General features: G+C 43.9%; 1 protein-coding gene across 1 annotated transcript in view; it reads right to left on the bottom strand.

The window, feature by feature from the left end:
• Nucleotides 1-14,435, bottom strand: part of EML3 (EMAP like 3) — a 194,096-nt gene extending 179,661 nt beyond the window's left edge. The window contains exons 1-3 of the mRNA XM_044270888.1: nucleotides 14,085-14,435; nucleotides 12,280-12,414; nucleotides 4,533-4,596 (exon numbers count right to left, since the gene is read on the bottom strand). Of these exons, the coding sequence (XP_044126823.1) occupies nucleotides 4,533-4,596; nucleotides 12,280-12,414; nucleotides 14,085-14,106 (221 nt within the window). The 5' untranslated portion in view covers nucleotides 14,107-14,435. The remainder of the gene's footprint in view (nucleotides 1-4,532; nucleotides 4,597-12,279; nucleotides 12,415-14,084) is intronic.
• Between the last annotated feature and the right edge of the window lie 3,239 nt (nucleotides 14,436-17,674).

Genomic DNA, 17,674 nt, shown 5'->3' with positions numbered 1-17,674 from the left:
ATAGGGCTGTTTTCCTTATGGTAGCTTTCTGGGTTTGCTTTGCAAACCCTTTTGGCTCACTCAGGGATCCGTAGTCCTTCTCCTCAGCTGTTCCTTGTCCAGCACTCCCAAACCTCCTTATATTCCTCTCTCACACTTCTCTGGTTGCCAGAGATAGAGCTTCCTGCCTGGACATCTACTCTGACCCACTGGAGCTGTGTTGCTGCGTTCTGATATGGTTGTTTCAGAACGCTACCCTCCGGATCCCTGTTGGACCTTTGTGGACTGCTGTGGTCGCCCACCTGGGTGTTTGTGTTTGTTTGTATTTGTCTGTCCTCTCCCTGGTGTTTCCCTCTTAGTGCAGTGGTGCGGACTAGTGATCCCACCGGCCCGTTCACTATCCAGGGCTCATTTCAGGGAAAGCCAGGGTTTAGGCACGTGATCGCCGCACGGGTGAGGAACCTGTCTAGGGACGTCAGGTCAGTCAGGTGCCAGACGCAAGGTGAGTTAGGGGTCACCACCTTTCCCTCTCCCTTGGGCAGGGCTTTCCCTGTTTTCCTCCCTGTGTGTGACGCCGGTCATTACAGGAGGGGTCTGAAATTCACATTGTAGGTGCATTCCCACTGCGAGAGACCAAATAAAAAAATAAATAAATAAGGAAATCACATTGTATGATTTTTAATTTGTCTTGCACCGCTGAACATAATTATTTGAACACCTGAGAAACAGCAAGAATTCTGGCTCCACCTGTTACTGTGCATTTAAAAAGTCCACCTCTACTCCACTCATTAATCTAACATAGTAGCACCTGTCTGAGCTCTTTAAAGACCCCTGTCCACCCCACAGTCAGTCAGACTCCAACTACTATCATGGGCAAGACCAAAGAGCTGTCAAAAGACACCAGAGACAAAATTGTGGACCTCCACAAGGCTGGAAAGGGCTACGGGGCAATTGCCAAGCAGCTTGGTGAAAATAGATCAACTGTTGGAGCAATTGTTGGGAAATGGAAGATGACTGTCAGTCTCCCTCGGACTGGGGCTCCATGCAAGATTTCACCTCATGGGGTATCACTGATGATAACAAAGGTGAGGAATCAGCCCAGAACTACAAGGAAGGAGCTGGTCAATGACATGAAGAGAGCTGTGACCATAGTTTCAAAGGTCACTGTCGGTAGAACACTACACCGTCATAGTTTCATATCATGCATTGCCCGGAAGGCTCTCCTGCTCAAGTCTTCACATGTCCAGGCCCGTCTGAAGTTTGCCAATGACCATCTGGATGAACCAGAGGAGGCATAGGAGAAAGTCATGTGGTCAGATAAGACCAAAGTATGGTCTAAACTTCACTCGTCGTGTTTGGAGGAAAAAGGAGGATGAGTTGCATCCCAAGAACCCGATCCCTACTGTGAAGCATGGTGGTGGTAACATCATGCTTTGGGGGTGCTTTTCTGCGAAGGGGACAGGATGACTGCACTGTATTAAGGAGAGGATGAATGGGGCCATTTATTGTGAGATTTTGAGCAACAACCTCTTTTCCTCAGAGCATTGAAGATGGTTCGTGGTTGGGTCTTCCAACATGACAACGACCCGAAGCACACAACCAGGATAACCAAAGAGTGGCTCCGTAAGAAGCATATCAAGGTTCTGGAGTGGCCTAGGCAGTCTCCAGACCTAAATCCAATAGAACATCTTTGGAGGGAGCTAAAACTCTGTGTTGCTCGCTCAGCGACAGCCCCGAAACCTGACCGATCTAGAGGAGATCTGTGTGGAGGAGTGGGTCAAAATCCCTGTTGCAGTGTGTGCAAACCTGGTCAAAAACTACAGGAAATGTTTGACCTCCAATTGCAAACAAAGGCTTCTGTACCAAATATTAACCCTTTAAGGACCCATCATGACATAGCTGTACTGTTCCCTAAACATGGCACCCGCTCGAGCGTGCAGCAGGCGCCTTAGCCGCGAGGTCTCTGCTATTTTAAATATGTATAAGGCTACAAAGCACATGACCGTTGTGTGTTTTGCGGTCTGCAAATTACGTATCCGCAAAACACGGATGGCGTCCGCGTGCGTTACGCAATTTGCGGAACAGCACGGACAGCCATTAATATAACTGCCAGGTTATATTTTTTTTGCGGACCACAGAACGAAGCAACGGATGCAGACAGCACAAGGAGTGTTGTCCGCATCTTTTGCGGCCCCATTGAAGTGAATGGGTCCTCATCCAAGCTGCAAAAACTGTGGCTCGGATGCGGACCAAAACAAGAGTCGTGTGCATGTAGCCTAAAGCTGATCGCATACATCTTACCTTTCAGATGCCGTGGTCAAATGTGACCATGGCATCTGTGCAGACCGGAAACCAGAAGTCGCGCGCTTCCGGTCCAGTAACAGCTTTCCCTGGCTGAGATCGGGGAATCTGTTACGTTGTGCTAATTGACCGAAGCCTCAAGCAGGCTTCAGAGTATAGATGTATATATCAATACAGGCCACTAGGTGGCAGCCTTGTATTGATATAGTGCAAATTGAGTCTTCAATGATGGCTATTTAGCCATCACTGAATACTATGGGCAATCAAATTGCCAGTTATTGTCACCCAAGGTGACTTAAAAAAAAGTTTTTACAAATATATAAAAAAAAAAAAGTTCAAATCACCCCCCCTTTTCTTAAATAAAAATAATTAACCAATTAAACATCATGGGCGTGCGAAAATGCCCATACTATTAAAATATAACAATATTAATGGCATATGGCAAATGGCGTAGCAGGGAAAAAAATTAAAACAGCCAATTTGCCATTTGATATCACTTCAACTACCCAATAATTTTTTTAAACAGATCATCCCGCAAAAAATGAGCCCTCGCACAGCCCCGTACACAGGTTCTAAGTTTTTTTTCAGTATTAAAAAAATTATACAAGTCTGGTATCGTTGGAACCGTACTGAGCTGGAGAATGAAGATTACAGGTCAATTTTACCTTATAGTGTACAAACTTTATACCAATTCTACCACATTTGGAATTTATTTCCAGCTCCTTACTACATGGTATGCAGCTGTAAATGGTACCATTAGAAAGTACAACTTGTCCCGCAAGAAAATGGCCCTCATAAGACTATGTGAATGGAAAATTAAAAAAGTTAGGACTATGGGAAGGCGGTGAATGAAAAATGAAAACTCTAAAATGGAAAATCCCAGGGTCCTTAAGAGGTTAACACTGATTTTCTCAGGTGTTCAAATACTTATGTTCAGCAGTGCAAGACAAATAAATTCTTTCAAAAAAATCATACAATGCGATTTCCTGAATTATTATTTTGTATTCTGTCTCTCAGAGTGGGAATGCACCTACAATGTGAGGGGGGAGGATAAAGTTATTATGTGATTTATGCTTCAAAGTGAATGTCGGAAAATTTACAAAGTAAATAGTCTAAGGTAGTAGTGCAGTTTTTTTTTCCATTCCTCCCCAGAAAGAGTTAATAAATGTTAATCAATGAGTATATATATATATATATATATATATATATATATATATATATATATATATATATATATATATATATATGTACCCCAAAATGGTGCAATTAGCTACAACGTTTTACGCAAAAGAGAAGCCCTCATATAGCTTAACTGAAGGAAAAATAAAGAAGTTATAGCTTGCTCACTAAGGTGCAAAATGCATACAGGAAAGGGGTTAAAATATACAACATTTTCTCATTAATGATAACATACTGTGGTAAAGTGTATGGAAAAGTCTTGGAAGGGGTGTATATGTCACCCAGGTTCCTCAACTGGGTGAGGTAAGTAAGATCCAGAAAAGCTAACGTGGTTTGAGCAATGTGTAGCTTGCCGAGACAGTTTTGTTATAAGTTCAAGGGCTGGATTTTATTTGGACTGGGAAGGTAGGTTTAGTAGTGGGACCTCCCCAGTCCACCCTCATTCCAGGGCAGGTTTTCCCCTATCCTGAGGGATTCCCAGGTGTAACCAGCTGGGATTGTTAAGGGAAAATAAAAAACACATCCCAGGCTGTCAGTCAGGGAGAATTATGCCTGGAAGAAGTCTAGGAAGCTGGCTGCCTCGCTGGCTAGAGACGCCAGGTTCTCTGTGTGTGACCTGCGCTCAATAGGTGAGCTAGACACTAATCTGTATTAATTAGAGCCCAGACGGACAGGAGTTTATTTTGTTTGACTTTTGTTTTGTGGTGCTGAAACTTCATCGTACCTAGGGAATTATAATTGGGTTTCCCAGGAAATTGCCGGAGTGTCATAAAATAAAGCATCAATTTGAACTTTAATCCTGTTGTCAGCAAACGAATCTGTCACCGCTGCCCTGCTTGAGAGAGCAACCCCTTACTATACATTGTTTATACCACTGGCTGCCTGCAATCATAGAATTCTGCAGATTGCCCTTTTAATTCCAATTTCTGTATATCTGCTAAAATCTCTTATTTGGACATATGAACACAAAAATGTGTTGACACATTATCTTCACGTTACTCTAGAACATAAAACAACGACAAGAAAGAAAGAAATTATGCATTGCATAAATGTAAAAGTAAATATATTGCTACCTTATAGCTTTGAGCGGTGAAATGACATTACTGACAGGTGGCACAATGGAGGAGGAGTAGTCACCTGCAAAAGTGAAAACAACTTAACCATAATGGCATCTAAGAACACATATAACACATTTTTTGTATTTAACCCCTTTGGGAAACAGCCTTATTTCACCTTAAGGACCAGGTCATTTTTTGCAAATCTGACCAGTGTCACTTTAAGTGCTGATAACTTTAAAAACGCTTTGACTTATCCAGGCCATTCTGAGACAGTTTTTTCGGCACATACTGCACTTCATGACACTGGGAAAATGAAGTAAAAATAAATAAATTTTTATTTATAAAAAAAATACCAAATTTACCAAAAAAATGTACAAAAAAAAAGGCAAAATTTCCAAGTTTCAATTTCTCTATTTCTATAATACATAGTAATACCTCCAAAAATAGTTATTACTTTACATTCCCCATATGTATACTTCATGTTTGGATCATTTTGGGAATGACATTTTATTTTTGGGGGATGTTACAAGGCTTAGAAGTTTAGAAGCAAATCTTTTCAGAAATTTTCAAAAACCCAATTTTTAAGGACCAGTTCAGGTCTGAAGTCACTTTGCAAGGCTTACTTAATAGAAACCACCCAAAAATAACCCCATTCTATAAACGACACCCCTCATGGTATTCAAAACTGATTTTACAAACTTTGTTAACCCTTTAGGTGTTCCCCAAGAATTCATGGAAAATAGAGATACAATTTCAAAATTTAACTTTTTGGGCAGATTTTCCATTTTAATAATTTTTTTCCAGTTACAAAGCAAGGGTTAAAAGCCAAACAAAACTCAATATTTATGGCCCTGATTCTGTAGTTTACAGAAACACCCAATATGTGGTCGTAAACTACTGTACGAGCACACGGCAGGGCGCAGAAGGAAAGGAATGCCATACGGTTTTTGGAAGGCAGATTTTGTTTTTCTTGACACCATGTCCCATTTGAACCCCCCCCCCCCCCCTGATCTACGGAGTAGAAACTCCATAAAAGTGACCCCATCTAAGAAACTACACCTCTCAAGGTATTCAAAACTGATTTTACAAACTTTGTTAACCCTTTAGGTGTTCCCCAAGAATTAATGGAAAATAGAGATACAATTTCAAAATTTCACTTTTTGGGCAAATTTGCCATTTTAATCCATTTTTTCCTAGTAACAAAGCAAGGGTTAACAGCCAAACAAAACTCAATATTTATTGCCCGGATTCTGTAGTTTACAGAACCACCTCATATGTGGTCGTAAACTGCTCTACGGGCACACAGTAGGGTGCAGAAGGAAAGGAATGTCATATGGTTTTTGGAAGGCAGATTTTGCTGGACAGTTTTTTTGACACCATGTCCCATTTGAAGCCCCCCTGATGCACCGCTAGAAACTCCCAAAAAGTGACCCCATTTTAGAAACTACGGGATAGGGTGGCAGTATTGTTGGTACTAGTTTAGGGTACATATGATTTTTAGTTGCTCTATATTACACTTTTTGTGAGGCAAGGTAACAAGAAATAGCTGTTTTGGCACCGTTTTTATTTTTTGTTATTTACAACATTCATCTGACAGGTTAGATCATGTGGTATTTTTATAGAACAGGTCACGGATGTGGCGATACCTAATATGTATACTTTTTTTTAAAATTTATGTTAAGTATTAAGTTTTACACAATGATTTCTTTAAAAAAATAAAATAAAATCATGTTTGTGTTTCCATAGTCTGAGAGCCATAATTCTTTCAGTTTTTGGGCGATTACCATTGTTAGGCCTCATGCACACGACCGTTGTGTGCATCCGTGGCCGTTGTGCCGTTTTCCGTTTTTTTTCACTGACCCATTGACTTTCAATGGGTCCGTGGAAAAATCGGAAAATGCACCGTTTGGCAGCCGCATCCGTGAGCCGTGTTTCCTGGCCGTGAAAAAAATATGACCTGTCCTATTTTTTTCACGGCCAACGGTTCACGGGCCCATTCAAGTCAATGGGTCCGTGAAAGAACACGGATGCACACAAGATTGGCATCCGTGTCCGTGATCCGTGGCCGTAGGTTAGTTTCATACAGACGGATCCGAAGATCCGTCTGCATAAAAGCTTTTTCAGAGCTGAGTTTTCACTTCGTGAAAACTCAGATCCGACAGTATATTCTAACACAGAAGCGTTCCCATGGTGATGGGACGCTTCTAGTTAGAATACACTACAAACAGTGTACAAGACTGCCCCCTGCTGCCTGGCAGCACCCGATCTCTTACAGGGGGATATGATAGTACAATTAACCCCATCATATCCCCCTGTAAGAGATCAGGGCTGCCAGGCAGCAGGGGGCAGACCCCCCCCCTCCCCAGTTTGAATATCATTGTGCGGCCCCCCCCCCTCCCCCTCCCCTGTTGTTAACTCGTTGGTGGCCAGTGTGCGCACCCCCCTCCCTCCCTCTATTGTTTTAATACATTGGGGCCAGTGTGCGCGCGCCCCCCAACCCCCCCTCCCTCCCTCTATTGTTTTAATACATTGGGGCCAGTGTGCGCACCCCCCCAACCCCCCCCCCCTCCCTCCCTCCCTCTATTGTTTTAATACATTGGGGCCAGTGTGCGCACCCCCCCAACCCCCCCCCCCCCCCCTCCCTCCCTCTATTGTAATCATCATCGGTGGCAGCGGAGTAGAAGATTTTCATACTTACCTGGCTGCTGGCTGCTGCGATGTCTGCGTCCGGCCGGGAGCTCCTCCTACTGGTAAGTGACAGGTCTGTGCGGCGCATTGCTGTCACTTACCAGTAGGAGGAGCTCCCGGCCGGACGCAGACATCGCAGCAGCCAGCAGCCAGGTAAGTAGGAAAATCTTCTACTCCGCTGCCACCAATGATGATTACAATGGGGGGAGGGAGGGGGGGGGTTGGGGGGGTGCGCACACTGGCCCCAATGTATTAAAACAATAGAGGGAGGGAGGGGGGGTTGGGGGGCGCGCGCACACTGGCCCCAATGTATTAAAACAATAGAGGGAGGGAGGGAGGGGGGTGCGCACACTGGCCACCAACGAGTTAACAGGGGAGGGGGGGCCCACTGGCCACCAATGAGTTAAAAACAGGGGGGGGGGGGGGGTCTGCCCCCTGCTGCCTGGCAGCACCTGCCAGGCAGCAGGGGGCAGTCATGTACACAGTTTTTTTGTATATTCTAACCTGAAGCGTCTCCATCACCATGGGAACGCCTCTGTGTTAGAATATACTGTCGGAAATGAGTTTCACGATGTAGCTCATATCCGACAGTATATTCTAACATAGAGGCGTTCCCATGGTGATGGGGACGCTACAAGTTAAAATATACCATCGGATTGGAGAAAACTCCAATCCGATGGTATAACAGAACTCCAGACTTTACATTGAAAGTCAATGGGGACGGATCCGTTTGAAATGGCACCATATTGTGTCAACGTCAAACGGATCCGTCCCCATTGACTTGCATTGTAATTCAGGACGGATCCGTTTGGCTCCGCACGGCCCGGCGGACACCAAAATGACTTTTTTTCATGTCCGTGGATCCTCTAAAAATCCAGGAAGACCCACGGACGGAAAAACGGTCACGGATCACGGACCCACGGACCCCGTTTTTGCGGGCCGTGAAAAAAAACTGTCGTGTGCATGAGGCCTTAGGGTATGATTTTTGCAGGATGAGATGACTGTTTTATTGCCACTATTTTGGGGTGCGTGTGACTTTTTGATCGCTTGCTTTTACACTTTTTGTGATGTAAGGTAACAAAAAATGGTTTATTTAGCACAGTCTTTATTTTAAATTTTTTACGGTGTTCATCTGAGGGGTTAGGTCATGTGATATTTTTATAGAGCCGGTCGATACGGACACGGCGATACCTAATATGTATACTTTTTTTTATTTATGTAAGTTTTACACAATAATATCATTTTTGAAACAAAAAAAAAAAAATCATGTTTTAGTGTCTCCATATTCTGAAAGCCATAGTTTTTTCAGTTTTTGGGCGATAATCTTAGGTAGGGTCTCATTTTTTGCGGGATGAGATGACGGATTGATTGGCACTATTTTGGGGGGGGATATGACTTTTTGATTGCTTGCTATTACACTTTTTGTGATGTAAGGTGACAAAAAATGGTTTATTTAGCACAGTTTTTATTTTTTATTTTGACGGTGTTCATCTGAGGGGTTAGGTCATGTGATATTTTTATAGAGCCGGTCGATCCGGACGCGTCGATACCTAATATGTATACTTTTTTTTTATTTATGTAAGTTTTACACAATAACAGCTTTTTTAAAACAAAACAAAAATGATGTTTTAGTGTCTCTATATTCTGAGACATAGTTTATTTATTTATCCTTTGTACAAACAGTATATTAAGACCAGACGTTTCGGTCATTTCAGACCTTCATCAGTGGTCACATTTTTTATCTGTTCTGGTAGGGAGGTATGGACATCAGGGCTTGGATGTACGGACGCCGTACATCCAAGCCCTGATGTCCATACCTCCCTACCAGAACAGATACAAAATGTGACCACTGATGAAGGTCTGAAACGACCGAAACGTCTGGTCTTAATATACTGTTTGTACAAAAAATCTAATTGGGCTTTTTGGATGAAACTACTGCAAAAAACTTGAAAAAATAAAAAAAGTTTGATTGCAATAACCTAAATCTCAGTGCCTCAATTTTCGTTATACATCTGAGGGGTTAGGTCATGTGATATGTTTATAGAGCCGGTCGATATGGGGACTTAAACTTTTGGGGGTCTAATCCTTTACAATGCATTCCAATACTTCTGTACTGGAATGCATTGGCTGTATAAGTAATACAGTGAGTATTACTCATACAGCTTCCGGCCTGTGAGATCCAGGGGGCTGGATCTCACAGGCACGTCACAGGAAGGCATTGCACTGCCTTCCATGCCATCGGGCCCCCCCCTACCGCCCCATGGGGTCCCGATGGCACCACCGCCGCACCAGGTAAAAGCCACAAACCGCAGGCCTGGATCGCCGTCACGGGAGTCACGGGAGTCACGGGACACCCCCCCCCCCCCCGCGCATTTAGCTGAGGTGCCTGCTCAATGATTTGTATGGAATACTGATGGCATGTTACAGCGCTTACTATTTTCTCTATGCAGTGCTCCGTTTGGCCGCTGTGCCCCCTGTATTGGTTTCCCGTCTGGTATGTAAATTAGCTAATTAGCTTCCAGCAATGTCAGATGCAGAGTGCTGCGGCACTGCTGAAACTGCCAGCCAGAGCTCTTTAACACTAGGGTGAAAGTCATCTTTAACTTCTTCCTGGCCACCCCACGTAAATTGCAACCACGTGCAGCACCCATAACGTAGATCACATACATTTAAGCTTTCAGATGCCGTGGTCAGATGCTGCATCTGTGCAGTTAACTTCAGTGGACCCTCTGCCGCTTCTTAGCTGTTTTAAATTTAGACCATTTTCTGTGTCTAAAACAGGCGTAGAAAATGGTAAATGAGACGGGCCTGTTGGCCCTTCCCCACAACGCCCACTTAAAAACAAGCCCTCATACGGCTATGTGATTAAAAAAATAAAAAAGTTAGGGCTTTGGAAGGGCTGGTAGTAAATGAAAACGAAAAAACATAAAATCTCCTGGTCTTAATAGGGTTAAATGCAGACAATGAAACCACTGAAACTCATGCTACATTCTCACAACAGTCAAAAAATCCAAAACGGTCCGTTTGTTAATAGCAGTTTTTTGTTTTGTTTTTTACTGACACCTTTCTAAGAAATGGCCGTTTCCTTCAACTGTATTAGGACTGTCGGTCCAAGAAAATAGACAATTTTTTTTGACAGGCGTTATTCATGGAGCGTCAATAAAAAATGGCCATGTGAATAAAACGGCCCTTAAAAAAACTCCCATCAGACAACCATTTTTCACCATCGTGTGACGGATGTGCGCACCCAGACAATGCAGTAATCTAATTAAATCACATAACACTATAAAGACTGATGTAATATTAACAATAATGAGAATAGTGTGGAGACCAATGCAGGGAACTATAGAAAGCTGTCAGCAATAGGAGCAGAGAGCACATCCTGGAAGCATGTGAGGTTGAGCACATGGGGTCTAAAGGCAGGAGGAGATCCTGCTGTGACCACCAAGAGTGGACACAGGACTGTGCTTACTGAAAGAGGAAACGTACTGTTATTGCCAAAGCTGTTTAATGCTTGTGATGGTATGTAATGTCATTTTATGCTTTGTATATCCAGTATGATTATGGATGGAAGTGATGGAGTTAACCAACTTTGACACCCCTCCAGAAAGTTTGGGTGTGGATCCTGGATCTGCCCTTAGCTCAAGTCTATAGTAGGGGTCAGCAACCTCCGACACTCCAGGTGTTGTGAAACTACATCTCCCATCATGCACACTTGCTTGGCTGTTCTCTCTCTCATGCTGAGAGTTGTAGTTTCACAACAGGTGGAGTGTGGAAGATTGCTGATCCCTGGTTTATAAAGTTCCAGCCTGGAGTTAGCTACTAGAGGAAATTTGAGAAACAACTTCATGTACTCCATTCTTCATAAAACTGGACTAAAATTACAGAGACTCGCTGATCTCTGGATGATCTAAAGAAAGGGAGAAAGAGACAAAGTTCAGAAATCTACATGGCTGAGCATTGGAGTCTGTAAGATATCCTACATACACTCAACATCACGCCCACTCCGACTACCAACAGGCAGGAGCCGCAAAATCAAGTTGTGCCACGGGGGAAGACAGGGTGCACCGCCCTTTCACTGCATGGCCCTAGGAATCAAAAGTGAGGAAAGCCACTGTGACAGCCAGAGCCACTGCCACTCCTGCTCCTCCTGGACTCACTGCGTTACTACTGTGTGGAGGAAAAGGTCCTTCTCTGACTACTGTGTGGAGGAAAAGGTCCTTCTCTGACTACTGTGTGGAGGAAAAGGTCCTTCTCTGACTACTGTGTGGAGGAAAAGGTCCTTCTCTGACTACTGTGTGGAGGAAAAGGTCCTTCTCTGACTACTGTGTGGAGGAAAAGGTCCTTCTCTGACTACTGTGTGGAGGAAAAGGTCCTTCTCCGACTACTGTGTGGAGGAAAAGGTCCTTCTCCGACTACTGTGTGGAGGAAAAGGTCCTTCTCCGACTACTGTGTGGAGGAAAAGGTCCTTCTCCGACTACTGTGTGGAGGAAAAGGTCCTTCTCCGACTACTGTGTGGAGGAAAAGGTCCATCTCTGACTGTGAGAGGGAAGGAATAGGAAATTTTGCTATCACTACTTAGAAGGGAGACTGGGGGATCATGCTGGAAGTACTGTGTGATGGCAAATTCTGCTGGGACTATTGTGTTCATTGGGGGGGGCGGCATAGAGCCGTGCCATGATTAATAGGAGAGGGGTGAGCTGGAGAAACCTAAATATGATTACTTTGAGAAGGACTGGTTGCAAAACATGGAGTTACTACTAGGGGAAGGGTGGGCATAACTATGCTGCAACTAGTGGCAGGAAAATATGTAGACTTTTAAATAACTTGATACAGACTATAAAATAACATCTGGCCTCACCATTTTTAGCCTAAAAAAAACTACAAAATGCTGTATTTCAGTCCAGCCTTATACCATTCTGTGTCCCCACACCTGGAAGACATGCTGCAGAGCTTTTAGCAAAGGTAGAGGGTGTCGTATCTTCAAAGAAAAGCTCTGCAGCAGCCCCTAATACAAGTAATAGGAATATTGGGATATATATGTATGTATACACACATTTATTTCTTCACTTACAAAGGTGTCCAGAAGGCAACTGAGTCTCCAGGTTGCGGATCCTTTGCAGGACATCACATAAGGCTGACTTTAACAACAGGACTTCTTCTTCCTGTGCCTGGAGACGGACCTCCCACCCTGCTGGCAGGCACTCATCTGTAAGATATGAAAAATCGATTACCAGGGTGCTCCTAATACCAGGCTGTGCTTGTCTGCTGCCGGCATGTCACTCCGCTGAACACCTGCGGCCATATTACATTCCTGCACTCATCATATGTTATTGGTTCACATTGTGAATCACATTTACACACCCTCCTCTATGTCAGATGATACTTTTACCCTCACCACTTACAATGTAAACCTGTCTAGAAACAGAGATGCACTAAAAACGAGTATTATTCAGACCAGGATTTTCAAATGAACCCAACCTCCCATAAAGAAGGTGATTAACACTTTCACTGCCAGGGCAATTTTCACACATTGACAAACAAATAAATCATGGATTATAAAATAAATTAAAAAAATAAATTATTTACCTACTGACCTTGCTCCCCGACACCATGATGCTAGGGAGTCTTGTCCCCGTCGAGGCCTACTATTGGCTGCCCCCCCCCCTGGATGTTTTGATCCTCGCAGCGGGGCGATGCAGCAGCAGCCACGCGGGCATCAGAAGGGACGTGGGTGCAGGGGAGCATGAGTACAACCTGTGTGAGGGGCCCGGGCATTAGACGGGCCATTATAGGGGTTGTATAAGCCCTTTAATACCCCTTTAGCTGGCAGTCGATGCGACAAATTTATGTAGAGGCGCTGGTCCCCAACATAACGTGGGACATATACCCCGCCTGTCTAAATATAAGCCAGCTTCCTTGCTGGTGTAGATTAAGGGTACTCTCACACTTGCATTGTGAGGATCCGGCAGGCAGTTCTGTTGCCGGAACTGCCTGCCGGATCCGGAAATCCATGCGCAAGCGGATAGCATTTGTAGACGGATCCGGATGCGGACCTGTCTCACAAATGCATTGCAATACTGGATCCGTCTCTCCGGTGTCATCTGGAAAAACAGATCCGGTATTTATTTTTCATATTTTTAAAAGGTCTGTGCATACGTAGACCAGGAAACGGGATCCGTTTTGCCGGAAAATTTGGTCCCGGACATTCTGTCAAGTGTTCTGGAATTTTGGCAGGAGAAAATAGAGCAGCATGCTGCGGTATTTTCTCCAGCCAAATACCGTAAGAGTGACTGAACTGAAGACATCCTGATGCATACTGAACCGATTGCTCTCCATTCAGAACGCATTAGGATAAAACTGAAGCGTTTTTTGTTTCCGGTATTGAGCCCCTAGGACGGAACTCAATACCGGAAAACTTTAACAAGTGTGAAAGTACCCTTAGACCATTTTCTGCACCTAAAACAATAATAAATGAGACGGGCCTCCTGGCCCACCCACGACACGCCACCTTTATTTAGACCTGTCGTGAGCGGGAAAAAGTTACCTTTGCATCGCAATCTGCGACAAATATTCAGAAAAAGTGGCGTATATATGTTAGTAAATGACCCGTTAGTAAATGACCCCCTGTATGTCAACAGAAATAATCAGATTCACTGACAGAAGACAGGGATGTTGAAATTGGCAGATGGTTTATAAGAAGCTGTTACTAATAAGAATACATGTGATTACAGGCTCCTAGGAGTGGCAGAATGTTCTCACTACTTCAGAGACATAGCTGCTGTGGCACTACTACTCCCAACGTGTGCTTGTTGTGCATGCAGTTTCACATCAGCAGGGAGCGAGTTCCATACAGCCCCAGTCCTCTCCACTACTCACCTGCAGAGTGGTCCTCCTCCATGCCAGTTACCTCTGCCCTGGCTGCACAGAGAAGCCCCTATCACCCGACAGGAGGAGGTTACAGCACGCCCCGTAGTCTTCGCGGTTCTTCCTCTCCCCCGCACTCTCTGACTCTGTTCCTCCCTTGTCGGTAGCAGAGACAGTCTCTGTCAGGCCACTCACTGACTGTCCCTCCCTCAGGAAGCGCGTCTCACTTCCCCACAGAAGAGACGGGCACTGACACAAAAGAGCGAGAGCAAGCAACTGGAGGAGTCCTCAGGCAAAGAGTGCTAGAGAAGGGGAAGAGACGGCAAACATGGCGGGGTGTCACCGCCACTCCAACTAATGGCGCGCCATTTATAAGCACCAACTAGGACGAACAGTGGAGCAGTCACCAAAACCAGATTCCCAGAATCTCATTGGTTACCACTGACAACTCCTCTGCTTCCTATCTGCTCCAGAGTGACACCGACAGTGCAGCTCCTGTGTGCACACTGGTGTGACCGCAAAGGGCAACGTATACCTCAGGAAACCATGGGGGAGACTTACCAAAACATAGGCAAAGTGGTGGAATAGAGTCAGACCTCTCCTAACACAGCTGGAATCTGATTTATCAGCCATCTTCTTTACCCTGGTTGTGAGAAGTGTCCCCCATACTATATGTAGCGTGCCCCAATATTATTACCAGGGATTTAATAAAAAGCAGCCAGTGAAAAAAAAAAGCTTTTATTACTATAAAGGGGCATTATATAAGTGTGGCCTGTGTGCATGACACTGATCAGCACAAAAGTTTAATTAAAGGGTTAATAAGGCCACCACCATACACCACAAATAACTGGCGTATATATATTGACAGCTAGGCGAGTCCGATTATTATGACCACCAGCTAATATCCAGAGTGACGGCCTGGAAGGTTGTCACCGGTATCTGGAGCCGGAACATGGGGAAGGATCCATAAGTCTTGGCAATGCTCTTTCAACCATTGTTGGACATTTCTAGCTGTTGTATTGTCATTCTGGAACATTCCATCCACCCCAGGGAAAACAATCAGCATGTATGGGTGTACATGATCTACAAGGATGGATTCATAATTAAATCAATTGCGAGTGCCTTCCACATGGATTAGTGGCCCAGAGAATGTTACAAAACATTCCCCTGACCATCATGGCCATAATGCTACCACCAGCTTGTGTTCTTCCAGCAATGGTTGCAGGGTGTTTGAGCTGGTGGTGAGCTGCTCCACTGTAGCGTGTCAGACCACCCTTGTGCACAGGGGCGGACTGGGAACTTAACCACTTCAGCCCCGCTAGGTGAAACCCCCTTCATGACCAGGCCACTTTTTACACTTCGGCACTACACTCCTTTCACCGTTTATCGCTCGGTCATGCAACTTACCACCCAAATGAATTTTACCTCCTTTTCTTCTCACTAATAGAGCTTTCATTTGGTGGTATTTCATTGCTGCTGACATTTTTACTTTTTTTGTTATTAATCAAAATGTAACGATTTTTTTGCAAAAAAATGACATTTTTCATTTTCAGCTGCGAAATTTTGCAAAAAAAACGACATCCATATATAAATTTTTCGCAAAATTTATAGTTCTACATGTCTTTGATAAAAAAAAAATGTTTGGGCAAAAAACAATGGTTTGGGTAAAAGTTATAGCATTTACAAACTATGGTACAAAAATGTGAATTTCCGCTTTTTGAAACGGCTCTGATTTTCTGAGCACCTGTCATGTTTCCTGAGGTTCTACAATGCCCAGACATGAGAAAACCCCCACAAATGACCCCATTTCGGAAAGTAGACACCCTAAGGTATTCGCTGATGGGCATAGTGAGTTCATAGAACTTTTTATTTTTTGTCACAAGTTAGCGGAAAATGATGATGATTTTTTTTTTTTTTTTTTTTTCTTACAAAGTCTCATATTCCACTAACTTGCGACAAAAAAAAAAAATTCTAGGAACTCACCATGCCCCTCACAGAATACCTTGGGGTGTCTTCTTTCCAATATCTTGGCAAAAGACAACTTTTCCCATTTTTTTATACAAAGTTGGCATTTGACCAAGATATTTTTCTCACCCAGCATGGGTATATGTAAAATGACACCCCAAAACACATTCCCCAACTTCTCCTGAGTACGGCGATACCACATGTGTGACACTTTATTGCAGCCTAGGTGGGCAAAGGGGCACATATTCCAAAGTGCACCTTTCGGGTTTCGCCGGTCATTTTTTACACATTTTGATTGCAAGGTACTTCTCACACATATGGGCCCCTAAATTGCCAGGGCAGTATAACTACGCCACAAGTGACCCCATTTTGGAAAGAAGACACCCCAAGGTATTCCGTGAGGGGCACTGCGAGTTCCTAGAATTTTTTATTTTTTGTCACAAGTTAGCGGAAAATGATGATGTTTTTTTTTTTTTTTTTTTTCCTTACAAAGTCTCATATTCCACTAACTTGCGACAAAAAATAAAAAATTCTAGGAACTCGCCATGCCCCTCACAGAATACCTTGGGGTCTTCTTTCCAAAATGGGGTCACTTGTGAGGTAGTTATACTGCCCTGGCAATTTAGGGGCCCAAATGTGTGAGAAGAACTTTGCAATCAAAATGTGTAAAAAATGACCGGTGAAATCCGAAAGGTGCACTTTGGAATATGTGCCCCTTTGCCCACCTTGGCATCAAAAAAGTGTCACACATCTGGTATCGCCGTACTCAGGAGAAGTTGGGGAATGTGTTTTGGGGTGTCATTTTACATATACCCATGCTGGGTGAGAGAAATATCTTGGCAAAAGACAACTTTTCCCATTTTTTTTATACAAAGTTGGCATTTGACCAAGATATTTTTCTCACCCAGCATGGGTATATGTAAAATGACACCCCAAAACACATTCCCCAACTTCTCCTGAGTACGGCGATACCAGATGTGTGACACTTTTTTGCAGCCTAGATGCGCAAAGGGGCACACATTCCTTTTAGGAGGGCATTTTTAGACATTTGGATCCCAGACTTCTTCTCACGCTTTAGGGCCCCTAAAAAGCCAGGGCAGTATAAATACCCCACATGTGACCCCACTTTGGAAAGAAGACACCCCAAGGTATCCAATGAGGGGCCTGGCAAGTTCATAGAATTTTTTTTTTTTTCGCATAAGTTAGCGGAAATTGATTTTTTTTTGTTTTTTCTCACAAAGTCTCACTTTCCGCTAACTTAGGACAAAAATTTAAATCTTTCATGGACTCAATATGCCCCTCAGCAAATACCTTGGGGTGTCTACTTTCCAAAATGGGGTCAGTTGTGGGGTGTTTGTACTGCCCTGGCATTTGAGGGTCTCCGCAATCATTACATGTATGGCCAGCATTAGGAGTTTCTGCTATTCTCCTTATATTGAGCATACAGGTAATGAGATTTTTTTTTCCGTTCAGCCTCTGGGCTGAAAGAAAAAAATGAACGGCACAGATTTCTTCATTCGCATCGATCAATGTGGATTAAAAAATCTCTGCCAAAAAAAAAAAATGGAGGGGAAAGGCGTCTGCCAGGACATAGGAGCTCCGCCCTACAGCCATACCCACTTAGCTCGTATGCCCTG

This window comes from Bufo gargarizans, chromosome 10 (genome assembly GCF_014858855.1).
Source record: "Bufo gargarizans isolate SCDJY-AF-19 chromosome 10, ASM1485885v1, whole genome shotgun sequence".
Lineage (NCBI taxonomy): Eukaryota > Metazoa > Chordata > Amphibia > Anura > Bufonidae > Bufo > Bufo gargarizans.
This window is presented reverse-complemented; position numbering and strand designations above follow the sequence as displayed.